Consider the following 20,998-nt stretch of genomic DNA (forward strand, 5'->3'; position numbering starts at 1 on the left):
TACTGCTATATTCTATGTTGGTATTACTCCCATATGGATACTCTATTCCAGAAGAAAAGTGACTTGGTCCTTGCATAATTACTCTGCTTTGTGTTTTGCAGTGGGGTAATTTTTCTGGAACAAAGTCACTTTTTTCCAGAACAGTGTCCACATGGGGAATTATACCAACATAGCTACCTACAGCAGTAGAATTCTGCCACTAGAGTTTTGCCAATCAATTTCCCTGCATAGACAAGCCAGAGACTGGCACAGTTTTACAGTCCTTCAAGTGACAAGATGACCAAAGATACAGAATTCAGCAGGGACTAAATAATGTGCTTTATTGTAGAATTATTAGTACCTAGTTTTGAAATATTCTTTGACAGCCACAAGGTCACACCTGAAAGAAAATTATTCCAATTCTCTGTTTCTAAAATTATATCATTAGGGAGAGATGTACAGTACTTTGGAGTGATAATATAACATGACAAAAATACTGAAAGAAAACTTATAGAAATGAGGTGGCATGAAACAGCACTGGATTCTGGGGACATCCCAAAGGTTTATCATGATATTAGAAGCAGCAGAGTATAACCAGAAGAAATAAAACAAGTAGAATTAGAGTAATAAGGATACAGTCACATAGTCCCCATAACTCTCCGAACAAGCTAGCTGACTCTAGTCAATAATGCACAGAAGCAGGGGAGGTATCTGAGAAAATTAAAAGTGAGAGTACACCAGAGTCTGAAGGAAGTAAAAAGGCAACTGTGACAGAATTGGAACTGTTCTTTAATCATCATGAATATTGGATGTTGACCGGGTTATGGGGAAGTTTACTGTATAGTTTTAGTTTAATACAGGGCTATTGGGAAAACAAGCAGAAAAGAAAAGAATAGCTGAAGATAAGCCACTCCTCCGCAAACATTTGAGGGTTGTTAAGAGACGCTACCAGGAGAGGAAAAAGCCTGAGATATGGAAGATCAAAAGGACTATAACAGTTTAAAAAGAACACTCTCTCACAAGTTGTTGTTGTGCAGAGGAACCAAACTAAGGCCATGTCTACATTACCGCTTATGTCGGCAAAATTTATGTCAATCAGGGGTGTGAAGAAAACACCCCCCTGAGCAACATAAGTTGCACCTACAGAAGCGCCGGTGTGCACAGCGCTATGTTGGTGCGAGAGCTTCTCCCACTGACATAGCCACCGCCACTTGAGGTGGTTTTATTGTGTTGACGGGAGACCTTTCTCCCGTCGGTTTAACATGGCTACACGAGCGCTCTTACAGTGGCACAGCTGCATCGATACAGCTGTGTCACTGTAAGCTCACTAGTGTAGACATGGCTAAAGAGGTAGGTACCCGTTGGAGGTGTTTGAAGAAGCTGGGCCTGCCTAGGCTACCATCACCCCTCTCCCCAGGCTTCAGACCCCAACCCCCAATGTCTACATGGCTATTTTCAGGGCCATAGCGCGAGACCCACAAGCCTGAGCCTGCAGACCCAGGCTCGGAGAATCACGGCCACAGGGTTTATTGCTATGTAGACATATCCTAAATGCTTTGTCTCTACTGTTGAAACAAACACCACCCTGATACAAGAAGGCTGGCTGGTCACTATATACACCACCAACCACAGACTCCTAAAAGGAAGAATCACAGGCGCCAAAGCCAGTTGGACCTGTTGGGGTAAGTGGTGTTGATCCACAGGGTATGGCAACCCAGGGTCTTGTGTAAGAGTGGCACCAGGTAAAGGCATAAGGCCCGAGACCTGGGCTGCACTCAGAGAGACCAGAGATGGCACAGAGGTGCAGCTAGCCGTGTAGCCATGACAGCATCACTGGAAGCTGGGAGCAAGCTAGCTTTGACAGTATGCTGAGTGCAATAATCCAGCCAAGAAATGATCAAGCATGGCTTTTGTATTAAGATTTGACTACAAATGAGATTTAACCGCTTTCTCCGGTATTTTTCTCAAAATCTAATGTCCTCCTGGCAGACTTCATACAAATACCCTTTGTATTTCTCCTCCAATGTAGCTTGTCCTTTTATGTGGTGACCCTCCCTTCTTATATCTTCTTTTCTATCTCTTGAAAAATTGATTATTTTGTTTATTAACTTACACACAAAAAACTACATTAAAAGAACATTATTAAGGTTGCAAAGTCAAGCACTGAAAAGTTAGGAAATGCCAGGCTGCCTGCATAACGTTAATTTGCCTCCCTTGTGTATACGCATTATGATACATTCTTTAATTATATGACTGCCTTAACCATGACACCATCCTTTCTCTTCCTGCAATCCCCTGCCTTGTTCACTAAACACCTTCCAACTTCCACAACAAATGAGACAGGGCCCTATAGAAAAAAGCAACAATGATTCATCCCTAGAGCAATGATTCATCCTGTGTACTGACTGAGGCAGGGGTCCTGTGGAAAAAAATAGCATGTGATCATGTAATTAAAGACTGTCTCATAATGCATACACACAGGAAGGTTGATTTAAGGTTGCACAGGCAATCTGAATTTTGGCATTTCCAAACTGTGGAATGCTTGACTTTGCAACCTTAATAATGTTATTTTAATGTAGTTGTGTGTGTGTAATTTTCTAGGGCTTTTTAAAAAAGCAAACTGGAAAAAAAAATCCATCATGTGGAACCATAGCGCCAACCACATGGGCCATCAGTAAAGTTGGAAGCTTTAGATCCATTGCACTAACCTCTTCCACTTTAGCTAACAAAGTAACTGATAGCAGTAGTAGGTTGTCGTCCTCAATATTGACCAATCACAAGAGGGAAATGAGGCATACATTGTGTTAGTGGGTTTCATAGCTATTTGTTGCCAGTACAGGAAATGTTGCGACTCGGGAATCCTCCACTCTATTCCAGGTTCTGAAAGGAGTGCACTTCAGTGTTGAGACCCTTCGGGTCCTATTCCCCCAAAGTCTGACATATTCTGTGCCCGGCCCCACCAACCTATGCTTGTCCCAGTACCAGTCTTCACCCCATCTCACTTCACCTTCACGACCCAGTCCCATTTCAATCCCCTTTGCCCTGGTTCCAGTCCCCACCCTTGTCTTAGTCTCTCCTCTGGCCACCTCCCCAAGCCCAGCTCCTCTGTTCTCTGCATTCCAGCCAGGCTGGTTCCCACATCTCCTCCTTGCTGAGTGCCAGCAGGGGAAGTATTGAGAGCACAGAAGACTATATCCCTTCTCTCAGGTCTTGTTCCTGGCACCAAAGCACTCCCAGGCTGCAAAGAAGAGCAATTGCAGGGAAAATCCTTCAGCTCCAGGCTGGAGCATGCTCACTGCTAACAGACTCTTTGGGGTATTTAGCTGCCAAAGCCTCTATTGAGCATGAACAAATCACAACTTTTGGAATCTTATAACTTGGGTAAATTTAGACAATCTCACAGGAATTCCAAAAGGCATTTTGCTGACACTAGGGCAATATCTGTGGCAAATTTGGAGCTCCTACTCCAAAGCATAGAGGAACTAAAAGCTTCTCAAAGAAATGGTTGTAAGAATTTTTTTTTAACATGGGCAAAACAATATAATTTTCCCTGACTCTGTTCTGAGAAATGGCTGGACCATTTTTTCTGATTTTTTTTTCTTTTTTTAAAAAAAACCTTTAGTCAGACACTTGGCCTCGTAAGTTTCAGTCCAAACAGTTACTGTTTGGCAAAGTTATAGGTAACTGAAAAGAGTCTTATAATGGGAAGTGTTAGGCCACATTATGAGTGGAGTAGTAGTACTGCATATGGTTAATCTTCCCAATAAAAACTACTTTAAAAAGGATGTCAAGGTTGCAAAATAAAGTACACAAATTCAAATTAAAGTTGCATGCACTTAACTCTGCCCCTTTGTGTATGGATTGCTATACAAAGTTTTTTTACATAGTCAGATACTATCTCAAACAATACTATACCACATTGTACAGTTTTTTTCTGGAAAATTGTAAACATTAGACTATTGTTATTTTAAAGACTACTTTCCTGTCTTTACCTTTTGAATAGGTCTGGGTTTGCAAGGTAGCACTGGGGCAGCCTGGTGTTGAGGGGTGCCTAGCAAGGACACTGACTTGCAGCTGTTGAGGTCTTCCTCCTTCATCTTTTCAGGAAGCTGGGCCTTTTCATACAACGGACCACATGTTGTTGATTCAGGGTGGTTCATCCCTGGTTCAATGGACGGCATCTGTTTCTGACCACTGTTCACCTGCCTGCACTGAGGACAGGGGTTGTGTGGGTCTGCTTTACAACACTGCCAGTGATCAACCTTGTGTTCCTCATTCTCCAAATTCCTCCGACAATCTGCTTCCATAGCAGTAGAGATGAGATCGGGGCTGGAGCCGGACATGCGCCTTTGGGCATGGTTACTGAGGGGGCTCCGCAGGGCTGCTGCAGGGCCAAAGTACCTCAGGTTGTTCGCACAGTTCGCGATGTCTTGCCCCTGGATGTTTAGCCTGGGGTGATGGCCATGGTAATGGGGGTGGCTATGCTGCTGGTGCTGCTGTAGGCTGGGAAGATGAGAATGAGGATGATGATGATGAGGTGGCTGGGGTGAGTTGTCGTCTGCTGGCTGATTTTTCAAGATCCCTGCAAATTCATTATAGCTGCCTTTGCTGTTCCCCCGTCGGTGACGTGGTTTGCAGCGGTATCGGCCTTTGTTACTGAGTGTTGACATTTTGGGACTTCCTGAGACTGGTGAGCCATTGGGTGCCACCTCCGCACTGGATATGCCCTCTGATTTCAGCAGGTCTGGCCTGGGAGACGGGAAAACAGGATTTAACTCTGAAGGTAGAACTAACCCACGGCACCAGTCTGGGACCAGTGACTCAGTCAGCAGGAGTAAGCACAAGCAGCTGCACCAGACCCTGTTCTCTACAGTCTATGGACATTCTTTCCCTTCTGCTGATTGGCTGTTGGCTCCAACTCCCTTCCCTCTATCCCCACTCATGGTCCCTTTGCTTCTGCTTCTCTCCTACCACCCTCCACGGTCCCCGTGGCCGATATCACCACCACATGCAGTATCTTTGGCAGAACATACTGTGTTAAGTTTACGTATCACTGTGGGCCGGGGATGGTTCGTATGATTGTGTTCTACTGATGCAGGAGCGTTACCACAGCACCTCCAGGAACTAAAACAGTATGGGGTGATTAAGGGGAATCACTCACGACCGTAAACATCTGCAGAGAGGTACCACCCATTGGGAGGCTTCCATATACTGGTTCAAGCTGCGTTTTCCAGAGATCAACAGACCAAAAAAGCGCTTTGGGCATAAAAAAGCTGTGTTTAAACTGACTCAGGGCCCTCTTTCTGATCCAGCAGGACCTTTATTGTTTTAATATTTTAATATTTTATTTTAATATTTTCTCTGTAATGCCTTTCCCTTAAGAATAAATGTGCTTGATTAGAAAGAGCTGTGCGGTAATTTGTAACTACTGGCAATACACTGGCTCTTGGAGAGAAAGCAATGCACAGGCACTGGACATCATGCAGACTGGCTTGCTGGGGATATCACTGTGTAAGGCAGGGAGCTGTGCAGCCTTAAAATGCTCAGTCAGGAGGAAGAGAGACTCAGGTCTGCGTCCAAGAGAGGTGACAGCTAGGAGCTGGAAACCTTAGGCAGGTGCCCTTGAAGGAGCACAGGAGCAATTACCCAGAAACGGTGACAGTCCCCTCCTACCTTTCTCTCCTCCCCATCCCTCCTCCCTCTTTGTCCCCTCCACAGCCCTTTGTCTTTCCATTTAGTTAATCCCCTCCTAATACAGCCTCTTTTGTTTTTAAATTAAAAAACCCATTAACTTCCCACCAATAATCATGACACTAACACATCTGCTTGTATGCTCTATCCCCTTCCCACACCCTTTGTCTTGTCTATTTAGCTTGTAAGCCTTGGGGCAGGGACTGTATCTTTTGACATGTCTGAGCAGGGCCCAGCACAATGGGCTCTCCAGGTGGCACAAGACAAACAATAACAGCAGCCAGTTCATTTCAACTACACAAGAATAAACATCAATCACTGATTGTTAATCAGTGTGTAGAATCCCAACCACTGAGGAATACAAAACTAGGGAAAACGACTGAAAATCTGTCTGCATGAGAGTTGCCTCAGGTCACGCAGGGACTGTGGGGCTGAGCTAGGTACCTCAGCAACAAGGCCATACTTCCAGATGACTTGGATCCTGTCTCTGGCCACTCTCCACATTCCCTCCTGCATTAGCGTCAGGGGCAGTGATGAGCTGGCATTACATTTGCTCAGACTAGAAGATATTTGTTTCTCCCTGCCAGCCCTGCAAACTCCAGGGGGTTCTGAGTGTCATGCTGGGTTCTTTCTGGCTCCTGTATCACCACCAATAAAAAGATTCTGTGGACCCAATGTTTCAACAGGGTTGCCCACGTGTAACTGAGGGCAGAATTTGTCCCTACAACATGAACTTAATTAACAACAGTGTTGATGGTGTGGCAGTCAGACTAGAGTTCAGCTTACTCACTCCTAGCTGCGCTGGTTCTGCTTTGCTAGCAGGACTCAAAGGACAGAGCCCCGCTTGGCACTGAAGCAAGCAGGCATATTACAGAACACACAGAGGAAGCAGATCTGTTGTGCAAGAATCAGCCATTTTCACCCAGTCACATTTCCAAGACAAACTACACTGTCACTCTCTTGTGTAGGACTTGCTTCCCTGGCTAGGATTTTGTTTTGTGCAGAAGTTTCCTACCGTTTTGTCTGGCTCCCTGGCTTATGAGAGACCCCTTTCCTCTTCATCAGCTTCTCTACCGCAATAGGGTGGATTATTGGTCTGACTGGATGACGCTTGTAAGTCCCAGGATATTTCTTTTCCACAGCTTGTTCCCGTCTGAAATACGGAACAAAGAATAAATCCCTAGTCTCCTCTCTGTAAAATGGAAGTTACTGCTGGATGTAATGGCAGATTAGCCACTGGGCCAACGGAGCCTGTGCCCAGGGGCCCCAGCCAATTGGGTTGGGGCGCAGGGGCTTGCCCTGCTCTGCCCGCCCCTCTTGTGGCAGAACAGGGCAAGCCCCCGCATCCCAACCCCGCTCCCCAGCAGGAGCGCCAGGTGGGTGGAGCAGGACAAGCCTCTGCACCCCAACCCTACTCTCCGGCAGGAGCGCCAGGCAGGGGGAGCAGGGCAAGCCCCGACCCCACTCCTCGGCAGGAGTGCTGGGCAGGCGGGCGAAGCGGGGCAAGCCCCTGCGCCCTGACCCTGCTTCTCGGCAGGAGCGCTGGGGTGAGGGAGTGAGGGGAATTGCTCTGGCCCAGGACCCCACAAAATTGTAATCCATCTCTGGCTTGATGGAAAAGCAGCTGTGGCATAAATGGTGATGCATACTGTGTGCTTGTTTCACGGACTGACAAGGTGTGTGGTGTGTTTTGCACTTAGAAAGGGCCTAATTATTTTCTAAGTTCTTTGCAGGGAGCAGGTGTCTTATCTGTGGCCCTGGTACACAGTTTAGGGAACACTGTCTCCTCTCTTTACAGAGGGACTGATAGAAGGGGCCATTTAACACAGCCGGTAGCAAAATATGAAAGCTCTCTTCTCTCCATCATCAGCTGCAGGATGAAAAGGAGGATGTTTACAATAAGGAGTCTGTCATTCACCATCCTTAAAAAGAATACCCTCCAATCTGGACAATGACTTAGAGAAATCAAGCAGAGACTCAGCCGCCTGGTCCTTTACCCATGTCTGGAAGCTTGCTGCTAGAGGCTCAATCTGAAGGCATGCAGAGTAGTTTATTTATTCCCAGTTCAGAACCATCTCCTGTATACAAGCATATGTGCATGTATGTTCCCCTCTCCCCAGATATACATACTTAATAAGCTCCTTCTCGCGGACCTCCAGCTGCAGCATGATGGCGCTGAGCTCCATGTACAAGTTATTGGCTCGCTCTAGCTTCCTCTCATAATGTTCACGGATATCTAACGCGTGCCTGTTAACAAGAAAGGAAAACTAAGGCTCAACTGGACAACCCGGGGATCCTGACCCAAGAAGGGCAGAATAAACACGTCTTATTTGAGAATGGGGGAGGGGTAAGCCAGCAACGGTCTATGGTCTAGTTATCACTAGGGTTTATCTCGACAGGCCAACACATGTGAAAACTACCACTTTAGCTAATGTGGCTAAAAACACATCTGTTTTCCTGGTGGGGTTGCTCTTGAAGTGCATTTCTGCTTGGGAGTATGCATTTGCAAATCAGGAGACAAGTTAGAGGTTAACATTTAGAAACAAAGGGATCTGATTAGCTCTGAGAGAGGCAGGGGGGTCATTACATCTCACTGTGGTCAGTAGCCCCAAGGGGGTAGAGAGGTGAGGGGTGAGATCCTCGACAGACCTGAGCTCTTCTCTTCGGCGACGAATTAGCTCTTCATCTAGCCGGTGTATGCAAGTTCCTTCACTCTTAATTTTCTCAAAGTGCTTCTTTACTTCTTCTCTCCATTCAGCCTGTGGGATGGCATTTTATATTCATGGTTACACAGCCTCATGATTCATGATAGAGACAACTCTGCAGCACAGGAGTTCATTCTTCTATTACTGGGTCACTCCCATACTCAGGCTACCATTTACGCGTGTCTCATCACCTGTCCACCAAAGAGCCTCTGTCCTGAACTGCCAAACCCCTGCAGTACGGAGACACCTTACAGCCCATCCATCCCAGTCCTGGCCTGCAGCTCTCTTTTGCTATTCCAGCATTAGGGCTGCCCTCAGCAATGCCTAGTAGTACCACTTAGAGCCAGGTATAGTGCAAGCAGGCATCATGCACGTTTGCACACACAGCTCTGCAATGCACTCAGTCCTGACCTGCAAAATTCCCTGTTATCCGTGTTCAATCTATCAAGACTCTTAAACTTCACCCACCCTGCAAGTATGGAAGTGCTCTCCAGGTTCCGGCTCCCCCACAGAGACTACAAAGCACATCATATGGAAGCAAATGTCCACCTGGCATTAGGCGTCTCAAAGTCATTTCACATGGCCCCTGAGTTAGATCTGAATTGTGCCATAAAACCGCAACATTCACTGTCCCTCAGTGAGTATGTACTGTGAGATTCCAGCTCTAAGTGGCTATTGCAGGCACTAGGGCCATCAACATTGGGTGACTGCCTGGTAAGCTAAGACTTGCATATGCGCTGTTTAGTGATCTTAAGATATGTTTTCTCAGTAATGCCTTTGTTCTGAATAAATAATACTTATGAAGCCTACAAAGGCTGGCTGGTCACTGGTTAACCCTGTCATTGCTCTCAAAAGAACAGGATGGCAGGTGCTGAACTTAAACCGGGGTTGCTAAAATGATCATAGTGAATTGCAGCCTAACTCCCTGCTCTAGAGGGAGAAAGTCACAGAACCTTGCCCCAAGTAAGATGATAGCTAGAGACCTAAGCCTGGTGCCTGCCTTCAAGGAGGTCACGAAGGAGTGAGAAATGCAGTTCTCTCGGGAACTATGACATCAGGGACTGAAAGTGATGCCTACAGCACTCCTGTATTCTGCCCCTGCTCCCTCACATACAGTGGGTTGTGTAATGAACCCTAGATGCCAAGTGGGTTGTGTAATGAACCCTACCTAGTCTGCTTCCTGCAGAAGCTGCATAAGATCAGCAGAATAGTCCTGTTTCTCACCAAGCCCTCCCATCCTGTCACATCAGTTCCCCACAAATCAAAGCCAGGGCATGCCTGCATTTTTGCGCTGTGCAGCCCACCCAGGACCCAAGTCCCAAGGTCTCAAGCTGCTGCCAAGAGTCCCAGGAACCCCATGGACATAAGCTCTGCTGCCCATTGTAGTTCTATCTTAATGAGTGTTTGGTCACTTCCCAAGTCTATGAGGCCTGGTAGTGTGTCTACTGGCACAGTATTAACCCTCCCTAGCCCTCGTGGCCGTAATGTGTAGAATCACACTTCGTGTGCTCACTCACCATACAGGATAGAGGGGATCATCCCCGTCTGTCACCCTGTGAGCAGCTGATAGGGCCAGGGAGCTGGGACCCTGGGGATTCTGCACAGCTGTCTTTGTCTCCCTGCTCTAGGACAGTTGTGGTTTGGCTGCAGCCTGAGCTTGCTGATATTGTTCTGTCTGTCTGGTCTGCAAATGCTGTAAACTGCTATAAATGCCGGACTGCAGACCAGGCTTGCTGGCCATTTGTAAATTGCATCAAGGCCTATTGGGCTGCAGGCTGAACTTGTAGCTGCTGCAGCTATTGTTGTGCTATTCAAGACTTCTTCCACTTCTGTCTTTTGGGTAAAGGGTGTCTGGAAACACCACTTCTGGTACAAAATGTCCCCACCCTGTTTTCTGAACACAACAGGTGCATACACACATGGTTTGTGTCCAAAGCATAATCCCTTCCTAGCACAAGCCTTTATTGTTAACATAAATAGTAAAACATATGCCTCAGCTTAAGATTTGTCTGAGGTTGGCTTATTATTGCATTTTCCCTTGCAAGACCCTTCTGTCCTTGCCCTAGTCCTCTCTTTCCCCCTCAGACACAAACCAACCCATTTCATCCTGGGCTGGAGTCCCACTTGGTCTGGCTTCCAGGATGAGTCAGTAATAGCTGTGAGACCCCATAGCACTCCAACCACCACCAGCTATGGCCAGTCTGTATTTACCTGGGATTTGAAATAAGTCTCCTGAGGGGTGCCAAGAACGTCAGCAGATGCGATGTCTAGGTGCATCAGCGTCTGTCGGAAAGAGGGACGGTTCCGGGGCTTGCTCTGCCTGAACAGAACAACAAAGTCAAGTTAAGGAGACATGCTACAGAGTTAAAAATCACACTGAAAGTGTTTTACCCACTACTGGTACAATCAACCCTATGGGTATTGTCTTCACTAGCCGGATTGGCGGGCAGTGATCGATTAAGCGGGGATCGATTTATCGTGTCTAGTCTAGACGTGATGAGTCGATCCCCAAGCTCTCTCCCCTCGACTCCTGTACTCCAGCTCGGTGACAGGCGCAGGCAGAGTCAACGGGGGAGTGGCAGCAGTCGACTCACCGTAGCGAAGACACTGCGGTGAGTAGATCTAAGTACGTCGACTTCAGCTACGTTATTCACGTAGCTGAAGTTGCGTAACTTAGATCAATCCCCTCCCAGTGTAGAACAGGCCTTAGATTGCTGTAGCTGGAAAAGAGCAGAGCAAAGAATTCTCTTTCCCACCCAGTGTGTTTCCTTGGAGCACTTGACAGCTTGCTGTGGGTAAGCCCTTTCACTGTTGTGCTGTAGTCAGTTTTCCCTTCTACAACAACAGGGCAGAGAGAACATTTGTAAAACAGGAAACTGTGATTGTAAAATCACAAAAGTCAACAGGTGGCTCAAGGCAGGCAGAAAATGAATCTACTCTAACTCATTTGGTGAAACTGACTAGATTTCAGCCTGGTGTCCCTTGAGTTTCTGAATCTGTGACTGACATATTTAGAGCACCCTCCTAAAAATTACAGGTCAGTGAAGAATAGTCAGCATCACAGCATTATTTCTTCCCATTTTCCTAGTATACTAGCCAGAACGGATGACTGCTCATCTTGGCTAATGTAGGAGAATCAAGGTATTCTTTAATATTCCATTTCCCTTAGGGATTCCCTGCCATTAGTGAGCCTGAAGTATGAAGACTCAGCATTAATGCCCTTCCTAAGAACAAGAACTTTAGCTCTGTAACCTGGCAAGAGGAATATATGGAGAACATGACCCACAACCACATGGGTAAAGTCCCCAGTCCAGCATGCAGCTGGATTTCCTCTATAACTAGCTCATGACCAGCCATTTTGACAGAAGCATCTAGGTCCCCAATAGAAACATATTTCCTTGGGAAAACTTGATGTCAAACTTGCAGGTATGAGACGCAGGTCGAAAAATAGGTGGATTTGTCTGCATGTCATATAGAGAGTTTCTGTGCATATGAGGAGGTATGCAATTCTTAACTAACGAACAGCTCATAGACTGTACTGCTCCAAGAGCTGGTAGCTGTGGAGCCAACAGATGAAAAAGAATTTGCCAGGATCGTATTAATGGATTCACAGATTCCAGGGACCATTGTGATCATCTAGTCTGACCTCCTGTATAACACAGGACACAGACCTTCCCCAAAATAATTCCTAAAGCATTTCTTTTAGAAAAACATCCAATTGTGATTTAAAAATTGCTGGTGATGGAGAATCCACCACAACCCTTGGTAAATTGTTCCAATGGTTAATTACTCTCACTGTGAAAACATTTACAGCTTATTTCCAGTCTGAATTTGGCTAGCTTCAACTTCTAGCTATTGGATCATTTTATACCTTTGTCTGCTAGATTGAAGAGCCCATTATCAAATATTTGTTTCCCATTTAGGTCCTTATACACCCTGATCAAGTCACTCTCAACCTTTTTTTTGGGTACGTCTTCACTACCCACCGTATCGGCGGGTAGCAATCGATTTATCCGGGCTCGATATATCGCGTCTCGTTAAGACGCGATATATCGATCCCCGAACGCGCTCACCGTCTACTCCGGAACTCCACCAGAGCGAGCGGCGGTAGCACAGTCGATGGGGGAGCCACGGCCATCGATCCCGCGCCGTCTGGACCCCAGGTAATTCGATCCAAGATACTTCGACTTCAGCTACGCTATTCGCGTAGCTGAAGTTGCGTATCTTGGATCGATCCCCCCCCGCCCCCCAGTGTAGACCAGCCCTAAGTTAAGCTAAATAGATTGAGCTTCTTGAGTCTATCACCATAAGGCAGGTTTTCTACTCCTTTAATCATTCTCAGGCTCTTCTCTGAACCCCTCCAATTTACCAACATCCTTTTTGAATTGTGGGCACAAGAACTGGATGCAGGATTCCAGCAGCAGTGACAACAGTGACAAATACAGAGGTAATATAACCTCTCTAGTCCTACTCGAGATTCCCTTGTTTATGCATCCCAGGATTGCATTAGCCCTTTGTGCCACAGCATCGCACTGGGAGCTCCTATTCACCTGATTATCCACCATGACCCAAATCTTTATCAGAGTCACTGCTTTCCAGGATAGAGTCTCCCATCCTGCAAGCATGGCCTACATTCTTTGTTCCTAGCTGTATACATTTACATTTAGCCATATCAACACGCATATTGTTTGCTTGTGCCTAGTTTACCAAATGATCTAGATCACTCTGTATCAGTGTATAATTTATCACTCCCTCAATTTTTGTGTCTGCAAACTTTATCAGTGATGATTTTGTTTTTCTTCCGGGTCATTGATAAAAATGTTAAACAGTGTAGGGCCAAGAACTGAGTCTTGTGCGACCCCACTGGAACACACCTACTCAATGATGATTCCCCATATAAAGGACCAGAAAGAGGGGAGACATGACTGCTAACACAGACGGGACAGAGTCAGACAAGATTGTTGGGGCTTCTAAGCTTTTAAACATTCTTGCTAATTTGGATATTTTCACCCTCAGACCACAGAATTTGCAGGGAGGGGCTTGAGAAGGTGTCCTGAGTCCGGGAATAATATAGCTCAGGGAGCCAAGAGGCAGCATCATCCTCAAATTGACACAGAGAATTAGCTACAGCACAGAGAGGGCACACCTCTCCAGCTCCCAGCGGAAACAGAGAGCAGACTGCCTCTGCTGCAGATCGCAGCCTCCCCTTCTTTTGCCACCTAGAACCATGCCAAGGCTGGGAACTGGGTTCCTCCTCCTTTGCTCCTATTGCTTCCAATTCTTCCCTCTTCCTCCTCCTCTTCTGAACAGCACTCCACTCAACTCTCCTCTCTTCCCACCCTCCAAGCAGCTGTTACGTACCACCCACCTAGCTCCAGATCCACAGTCCTCTCTGAGTGACTCCTGGTTCTCCCGTACTCAGCCATGGTCAGGATTAGCCTTTGGCCACCTGCCTCTTCGCCCTCACCTCCCCATTCGATCTGCAGCTCTCCAGCATCTCTCTCACTTGCCCAGGTCGTCCCCAAGCCCTGCCGTGTCTGATCTCTCCATCGCTGAGTTCCTTTCTCTGAACACCCTGGTCTCTTTCAACATCAACAGCATAAGTAAGTGCATGCTGTTTGTAGGAACTCCAATGCCTTGCTGATCACAAGTCATTTTGCTTCATGGCAGCGGGACGTGGGATGTCAAATCCAGCATAGTGTGCCACCAGCACACGGTCGCTCTCTCAGCAGCAGTGGTGTTTTTTAAAAAGAGAACTTTGCTCTGGATCTCACCCTCCAGTCCTTACTCAGGCACCATTCCCACTGACCCCATTGGGAGTTTGGCAGAGCCAGGACTGCAGGATCAAGCACCAAGTCTGTGCAGGAGATGTGGCTCTTACCATGTTTGCTTCATGAGGATTTTGAACCCATCTGGACAGGTGGAAGGGACAGGAAGGTGCAGGCTGTTACTGCCCACTCCCCAGATGATAGCGGAGGAGTCTACATCCTTGTATGGAATCTCTCCTGTAAGCAGCTCCCACAAAACTACCCCAAACGACCTGTTGTAGAAACATAAGGACAAACCTTCACAGTGAGTTACACAGGTTGTGAAAAAATTCTGTAACAGACTCAGACTTTGTTTGGTTATCAAAATGGGCAGCAGGTTACATCTGATTTTGGATCTTGAAAATGGATTCAAGAATGGTAATGTTCATATATTCATAAGGGTGTTATCCAGGGATATTTTACACTTTGTGCAGCCTCTCTCTGCCACTGTCCTAAGTCCTAGCCTCTTATCCACAGTTGCATCGGTTTTAACTTTCACTTTACACTGAAAAGCTAAACCAAATCCTCCTCCTTTTGGGGTTTTTAATCTCAAAAAGACATGAAGTTATGAGCAAAATACAATGGAATATGGGTAAAATCTACAATGGAAGGTCATAGTCTTGCCAATTCCAGTAAACTAAATGGCAAAGTTAGTTTTCCAAGCTGTAATCATTGTTGATCAGGGCTCCTTTGCTTTGGGACAAAGTGAGAATTTATGTGTATTCATGATAAACCAGCTAACAGATTTCCTTTGGGTTTTTTTGTTTTTTTTGTTTCTTTTTTAAAGCAAACACTCCCCCTGCTGGCGTGTTTGCTGAACTATCCATGCCCTCTGCAGACAAATGCTTCCAAAGCTAATGAAACACAAAACAGCAGCAATTATTACAATGTGAAAGTGAGGAAACAAACACAGCCACTGTGTAGGTGCCACTATTTGGACATTTCAGACTCTGTTGGAGATTCCCTCTAGTCCTAACTTGAAGAAAGATGAACGAGAATTGTGTTAAAGCCAATCATGGCTAGAGAAGTATAAGGAGGGTCTGTCCAGAGCAGGCAATCCACACTACAAGAAACGAAAATTACAGATAAGAAAACTAAATTTGTCTGTCTCCTGTAATGAATCCAAGGCTCCAGAGAGAAGTCATAATTCACAAAAGGTAGCAAGGAATGACTGCCATCTACCAACCACATAGAGAGCATCATAAAATAGTAAACTGATGCCAAAACGGTTAGTACAAAGACAAAAGAGAGGTAACCAAGAGACAAAGAAAAGCACTCACTGAATAACTGTTCCAGAAGCTAGAATTAGCCTGAGATGCAGAGATGTGGTAGTGAGTTTCAAAGTCCAAAATTACTATATCCCAGAAGCAATAGCATCTTTCTATCTCTTTCTCTACATATCCTTGCACACGGACTACATTTCCCAGACCTGAAGAAGAGCTCTGTGTAAGCTCGAAAGCTTGTCTCTTTCACCAACAGAAGCTGGTCCAGTAAAAGATATTACCTCACCCACCTTGTCTTTCTCATATCCTGGGACCAACCTGGCTACAACAACGTTGCATGGAACAGAAGAACATGATCCTGTGTATATTCACTGTTTTAATTCTTAAAGGGGCAGGTTTTTGGGGCTCACTTCTGTGAGGTGCTAAGGACCTTCATCTCTCAACATCATCAAACGTCTAAATACACTGAATTTTTATTGCTTTCACAGCCCCACTCCTCATTGTGGAGCATATAATTAGGGCCCTACCAAATTCACGGCCAGGAAAAATGCGTCACGGACCGTGAAATCTGGTCTCCCCCATGAAATCTGGTCTTTTGTGTACCTTTACCCTATAATATACAGATTTCACAAGGGAGACCAGCGTTTCTCAAACTGGGGGTCCCAATCCAAAAGGTTACAAGATTATTGGAGGGGGTTGTGGTACTGCCACCCTTACTTCTGCACTGCCTTCAGAGCTGGGTGGCCGGACAGTGGCAGCTGCTGGCCAAGGGCCCAGCTCTGAAGGCAGCAGTGCAGAAATAAGGGTGGCAATACCATCTCATGCCATCCTTTTTTCTGCGCTACTGCTGGCCGTGGCACTGCCTTCAGAGCTGAGCTCCTGGCTAGCAGCTGCTGCTCTCTGGCCGCCCACCTCTGAAGGCAGCGCCGCTGCCAGCAGCAAAGAACTAAGCGAGGCAATACCGTGACCTCCCCTACAATAACCTTGTGCCCCTCCGCACCCTTTTTGGGTCAGGACCCCTACAGTTACAACACCATGAAATTTCAGATTTAAATATCTGAAATCATGAAATTTATGATTTTTAAAATCCTATGACCGTGAAATTGACCAAAACGGACTGTGAATTTGGTAGGACCCTACATGACAGCACTGCTTACCAGATATCCACTTTTTCAGAGACGGGCTCATTCCGTATCACCTCTGGGGCCATCCAAGCCACGGTGCCCGCGAAGGACATTTTTGTACTTTTATCACTGAGTTCTTTAGATGTACCAAAATCTGAAATTTTTACTGCATCTGTATGAGTGACTAATACACTGGAGAGAGAGGGAAAAACACAAGGTATCAGCAATGAGAAAACGCTTTGCACTTCCATAGCAACTTTCAGAAGTGGATCTTAAAGTTCTTTGTCATCTACTAACACTGCCAGGTATAAACTATACCTATTTTATCAATGGGCAAAGTGATGGTGTAGGAATTAGTGGTTTATCTGGACCTAGCAGCAAGGAACTAAAGCTTTAAAACAGTTTGATCAGTAAATGGAATTAATTTGCTAGTTTCAGTAAATTCTCTCGCTCTGTTCAGAACAACTTTTTCCTGTGTAACACCACCAGATCCAGTTGTTCTGCCAACACGGAAGGGAGTCACAATTACCTCTTCCTTGCTTTGCATCATAAATGAGGTAGTGCTGAAATAAAATCATTAAAGCAATCTACACTAACATTTTTGCTTGTCTGTCTCCAACCCTACTGATCAAGGGCTCCTGGTTTCTATCATTGCTAAAACCCACTGCCCCATAAACTACACTGTTCTGGAAACAAAGCTCCTCCCTCTTGGAATCCAGTTCAAACATTTCCTATCTAAAACCTCAATTTTAACCACAGTCACTCGAGATCTTAGTGCAATAGCTGTTGTTAGCAAACGCTCTGTTTCAAATCAGTATGAAGCATTGGTGAGGCTGTTTGACAGGGTTAATAATACTGCAGCTTCACAGATGAGTTACCACAAAATTCTTTTGATTTTTTTCCAAACTCTGATTCTAAATTCTAGGGGCCAAAGTCCATCCTGGTGTAAACGGACTGTAACAGAGTCATAACTGGGAACATCAAGGTTGACTATATTTGAGGGACTTTCAGACTTCTTGTAAATGCATGTTTTAACACAAAATGACTACTAAGATAGAAGATGTAATTAGCCATATACAGGTATATACTGTATACAGCAGGGATCGGCAACTTTTGGCCCATGGCCTGCCAGGGTAAGCACCCTGGCGGGCCGGGCCGGTACCTGCCACATCCGCAGGTTCGGCTGATCGCGGCTCCCACTGGCTGTGGTTCGCCGCTCCAGACCAACGGGTGCTGCGGGAAGCGGTGGCCAGCACATCCCTCGGCCCGCGCCGCTTCCCGCAGCCCCCATTGGCCCGGGACGGCAAATTGCGGCCAATGGGAGCCGCGATCGGCCGAACCTGCGGATGCGGCAGGTAAACATACCAGCCCGGCCCGCCAGGGTGCTTACTGGCAGGCCCTGTGCTAAAGGTTGCCAATCCCTGGTATACAGTATAATTAGAGGTAACAATTACAGAAAAATGTAGAACTATTTGTTGGAAAATTTATCTTGATATTCAAACTAGCAATAATAAAAATAAGTGATGTAATAATAATAACCTCACTGCCCAAACAATGTAACATACCATTTAAAACATTTACAGTCAAATACAGATACAATAACAGAACCATAGTCACACCGCGTGCTGTAAACAGTGAAGGAAGGGTGAGGCTGAAGCAATGTCCAGGGTGAACGAGATAAGGCAGCTGGGCAGTATCAGCAGGGGAGCAGGTGTAGGAGAAGAGGGAGATACACATTCACGAGAGCAGGAGATGAGACCAGAACAAAACAGACACGAAGGATAGACAAAATAAAGAGCAGAAGGAGACAGAGTGATTCACTTTTTCAAAAGGGCAAAATAGCCATCTCATTAGCAGACATGTTTCCCTACTATTACTTTCCCACATAAGCAACTGGTTCAGTTGCCACAGGGATGTTATGCTAGTATAAATGGGAGCAGAGATGGTCCAGGCAGTTAAAAACAAGTCAGAGGAACCACAGGACAAATCTCTCTCAAGTTATGGGCCAGACCATGAGAAAGTTTAAGGGCCCCTGATTTAGCTCAATATCCATTTGCTGGAGGAATTCACTCAAAAATCTACTTTGTTAGTTTTAAACACCCAAGGACTCACTTTGGTGACTTGAGGTCTCGGTGGATGATTTTATGAAGGTGTAAATAATTCATTCCACTTGCGATCCCTGTGGACCAGTCCACAAGCAGCCGAGGCGTGACTTTCCGACCTGCTCGTAGCACTTCATAGAGCTGTCCATGTGCACAGTACTCCATGATAATACAGTAACATGGGGCTTGAGTGCAAACTCCCCTGTCAGAGAACACACACAAACAACATACACATTACTGCAAATCAAACCCAACACTCAGTATCAAAGGGATTCTCTGAACTCAAAAATATACCATGTGATCTGAATGCTCACAGCTCACTGACTTTCATGGCAGGGAGCTGTAGGGGCTCAGCACATATGAAAATTAGACCATTGTTCTTTATCTGGAACGTGTCAACTGTGCACCTGACTCATACGTGGAGAAATTAAGTTTCTCTATAGAAGCAGAAGCTGCTCTGTAGGTTTATGTCTTTGGCTTTTATGTTCTGGTATTGACCTTCATTCTCCAGGGATACAGGCACAGGAACGCAGACATTGCCATACAGGTCCAGATCAGACTACAGAGCCTCCTGGTCAAGCAATGACAGGGGCTTCCAATGCTTCACAGGAAAACAAAAAATATGCCTTAGTAAATGCTCAATCAGGAAAAGCTCTGGAACACCAGACACATAGCAAATACAAACTTTAGTGTAGTTCATTGCCAAAATGCCTGAAGAGAGCTAACCTTCCATCAGAAAACTTCCATTCTATGAGACCCCATTAGTCTCCCAGCATTTTGATTAACCAGCTAATAATGTGACACTATTAGCTTAAAAGTACTATTTCCTCTACATTTTCTCCTCCTCCCTTCCCACTAAGATTACAGAAAACAGATCCATCTCTAGTCAGCAGGACTTAGACTTTATTTTTTACTTCGGGTTTGTTTGTATTTGTTTGTGTGGTGTTCCTATGTCAAAGTTAGGTCAAAATAGTAGGTTTTATATTTATTCCATATATTGTCAGACATGCTTTGGAGAAACACGGCTTGTGTTCATTCAACCACTGCAGTCACCTTCTAACTTGTCACATAATTCGTTTGGTTGGCTTGCCTTCTACTAAGTCACTCTGGGCTCAGTTTTACAGTTGCGTCACATGAAGAGCTCCCACTGAATCAGCAGGAATTCCACATTAAAGCAGCTCTAACCTGGACCTTGTATTAGTATTCAGCCAGGTTAACAGAATAAGGGTTCATCTCCACTCCATTTGGAGCTAAATTCTTACTAACACTCCTTACAGTAAGGAAATCATTTCTGTCCACCATATATTTTAGTACTATTCAAAAATCCTCTTGCAGCAAAACTTAAATTAGGTTGGGAAGTATCTGCCGGCATCACTTGGATAACAAATGGGGTTAGGAGTAAAATCTACTTAGATTAAATGTCTGTACTATATGGTTTGTCTCGTTAGGACATGGACTGTGTCCATGTTTTGTACAGCACTGAGCATATCAACCATGTCCAGTAAGTAACTCCAGTAATAAATTACCTACTTACAGCACAGATGTGCAAGACCTGGTTTTGCTTTATGCACACTCTAGTGTTATGCCTGCTCCGAGAAGATCTGTTGCAAGTTCAAGTACAATTCAGTTCAGTCCTTTAAGAGGACGAGGGCAGTAGAGACTGATAGTACCGAGGGAGCTCTTGCCTTTATGTTTTGCAATAACATGAATTCAGATCTGGTTAATGGCAAAATTCTGCCCTTGCAGCAAGAACATTGTTGGAGGGAAGCAATAAAGTTTTGGCTTTAGGAAGGGTCCATACACCATCCTGCCAGCCCAGGCTGAATGCAGTGTGCAGAATACCTCATTCTGTCCCCTAAAAAGCAGCATTTCCAATCCCCACGTATGCTGCTGACTACAGTATACATGCAGGTGGATGGGCCCACACCAGCACAGCCAGCACACACCCCATCAGTGCATCAGCCACGCCCTGACCTAGCACTCAATAGACACTGACAAGGAAATCCTCCCCACTTGCTGTGAGAGAGAGGAAGAAGCACCCTCAGAGCTCTTCTGATTTAAACACACCTGTGCAACATAGAACGCAAGTTGCCCTGAGTGTTCACACTTTCATGGGATACTCGCATAACACAGAGTTAGGCTTGTGCTTAAGTACCTTGAAAAGTCGGGATTTAACTAAAAAGCAGGTTGGAAAAAAGGCCATGTCCTGTAAGACATTCTCTGGCGTATGGGCCATCTCAGAGAGTCCTCAACTTGCTGAGGAGAGCACACCATCACATGGCCCTCTCAAATCACATTTCACAGAGCCTTGCAAACTTGTCCTGCCGAGATCTGCTCCTAGGATGAGACCCTGAACCTGTCCTGATG

General features: G+C 45.7%; 1 protein-coding gene across 2 annotated transcripts in view; it reads right to left on the reverse strand.

Moving 5' to 3' along the window:
* The window catches only part of MAP3K13 (mitogen-activated protein kinase kinase kinase 13), a 119,769-nt gene that overhangs the window by 12,361 nt on the left and 86,410 nt on the right, over window positions 1-20,998 (reverse strand). For both annotated transcript variants that reach the window (XM_029911130.1, XM_024218628.3), the window contains exons 5-12: window positions 18,642-18,833; window positions 16,563-16,721; window positions 14,257-14,415; window positions 10,587-10,695; window positions 8,320-8,429; window positions 7,801-7,917; window positions 6,686-6,823; window positions 3,972-4,728 (exon numbers count right to left, since the gene is read on the reverse strand). In XM_029911130.1, coding sequence (XP_029766990.1) covers window positions 3,972-4,728; window positions 6,686-6,823; window positions 7,801-7,917; window positions 8,320-8,429; window positions 10,587-10,695; window positions 14,257-14,415; window positions 16,563-16,721; window positions 18,642-18,833 — 1,741 coding nt within the window. The remainder of the gene's footprint in view (window positions 1-3,971; window positions 4,729-6,685; window positions 6,824-7,800; window positions 7,918-8,319; window positions 8,430-10,586; window positions 10,696-14,256; window positions 14,416-16,562; window positions 16,722-18,641; window positions 18,834-20,998) is intronic.

Source organism: Terrapene carolina, unplaced genomic scaffold (assembly GCF_002925995.2).
Source record: "Terrapene carolina triunguis isolate 2854851 unplaced genomic scaffold, T_m_triunguis-2.0 Scaffold88, whole genome shotgun sequence".
NCBI lineage: Eukaryota > Metazoa > Chordata > Testudines > Emydidae > Terrapene > Terrapene triunguis.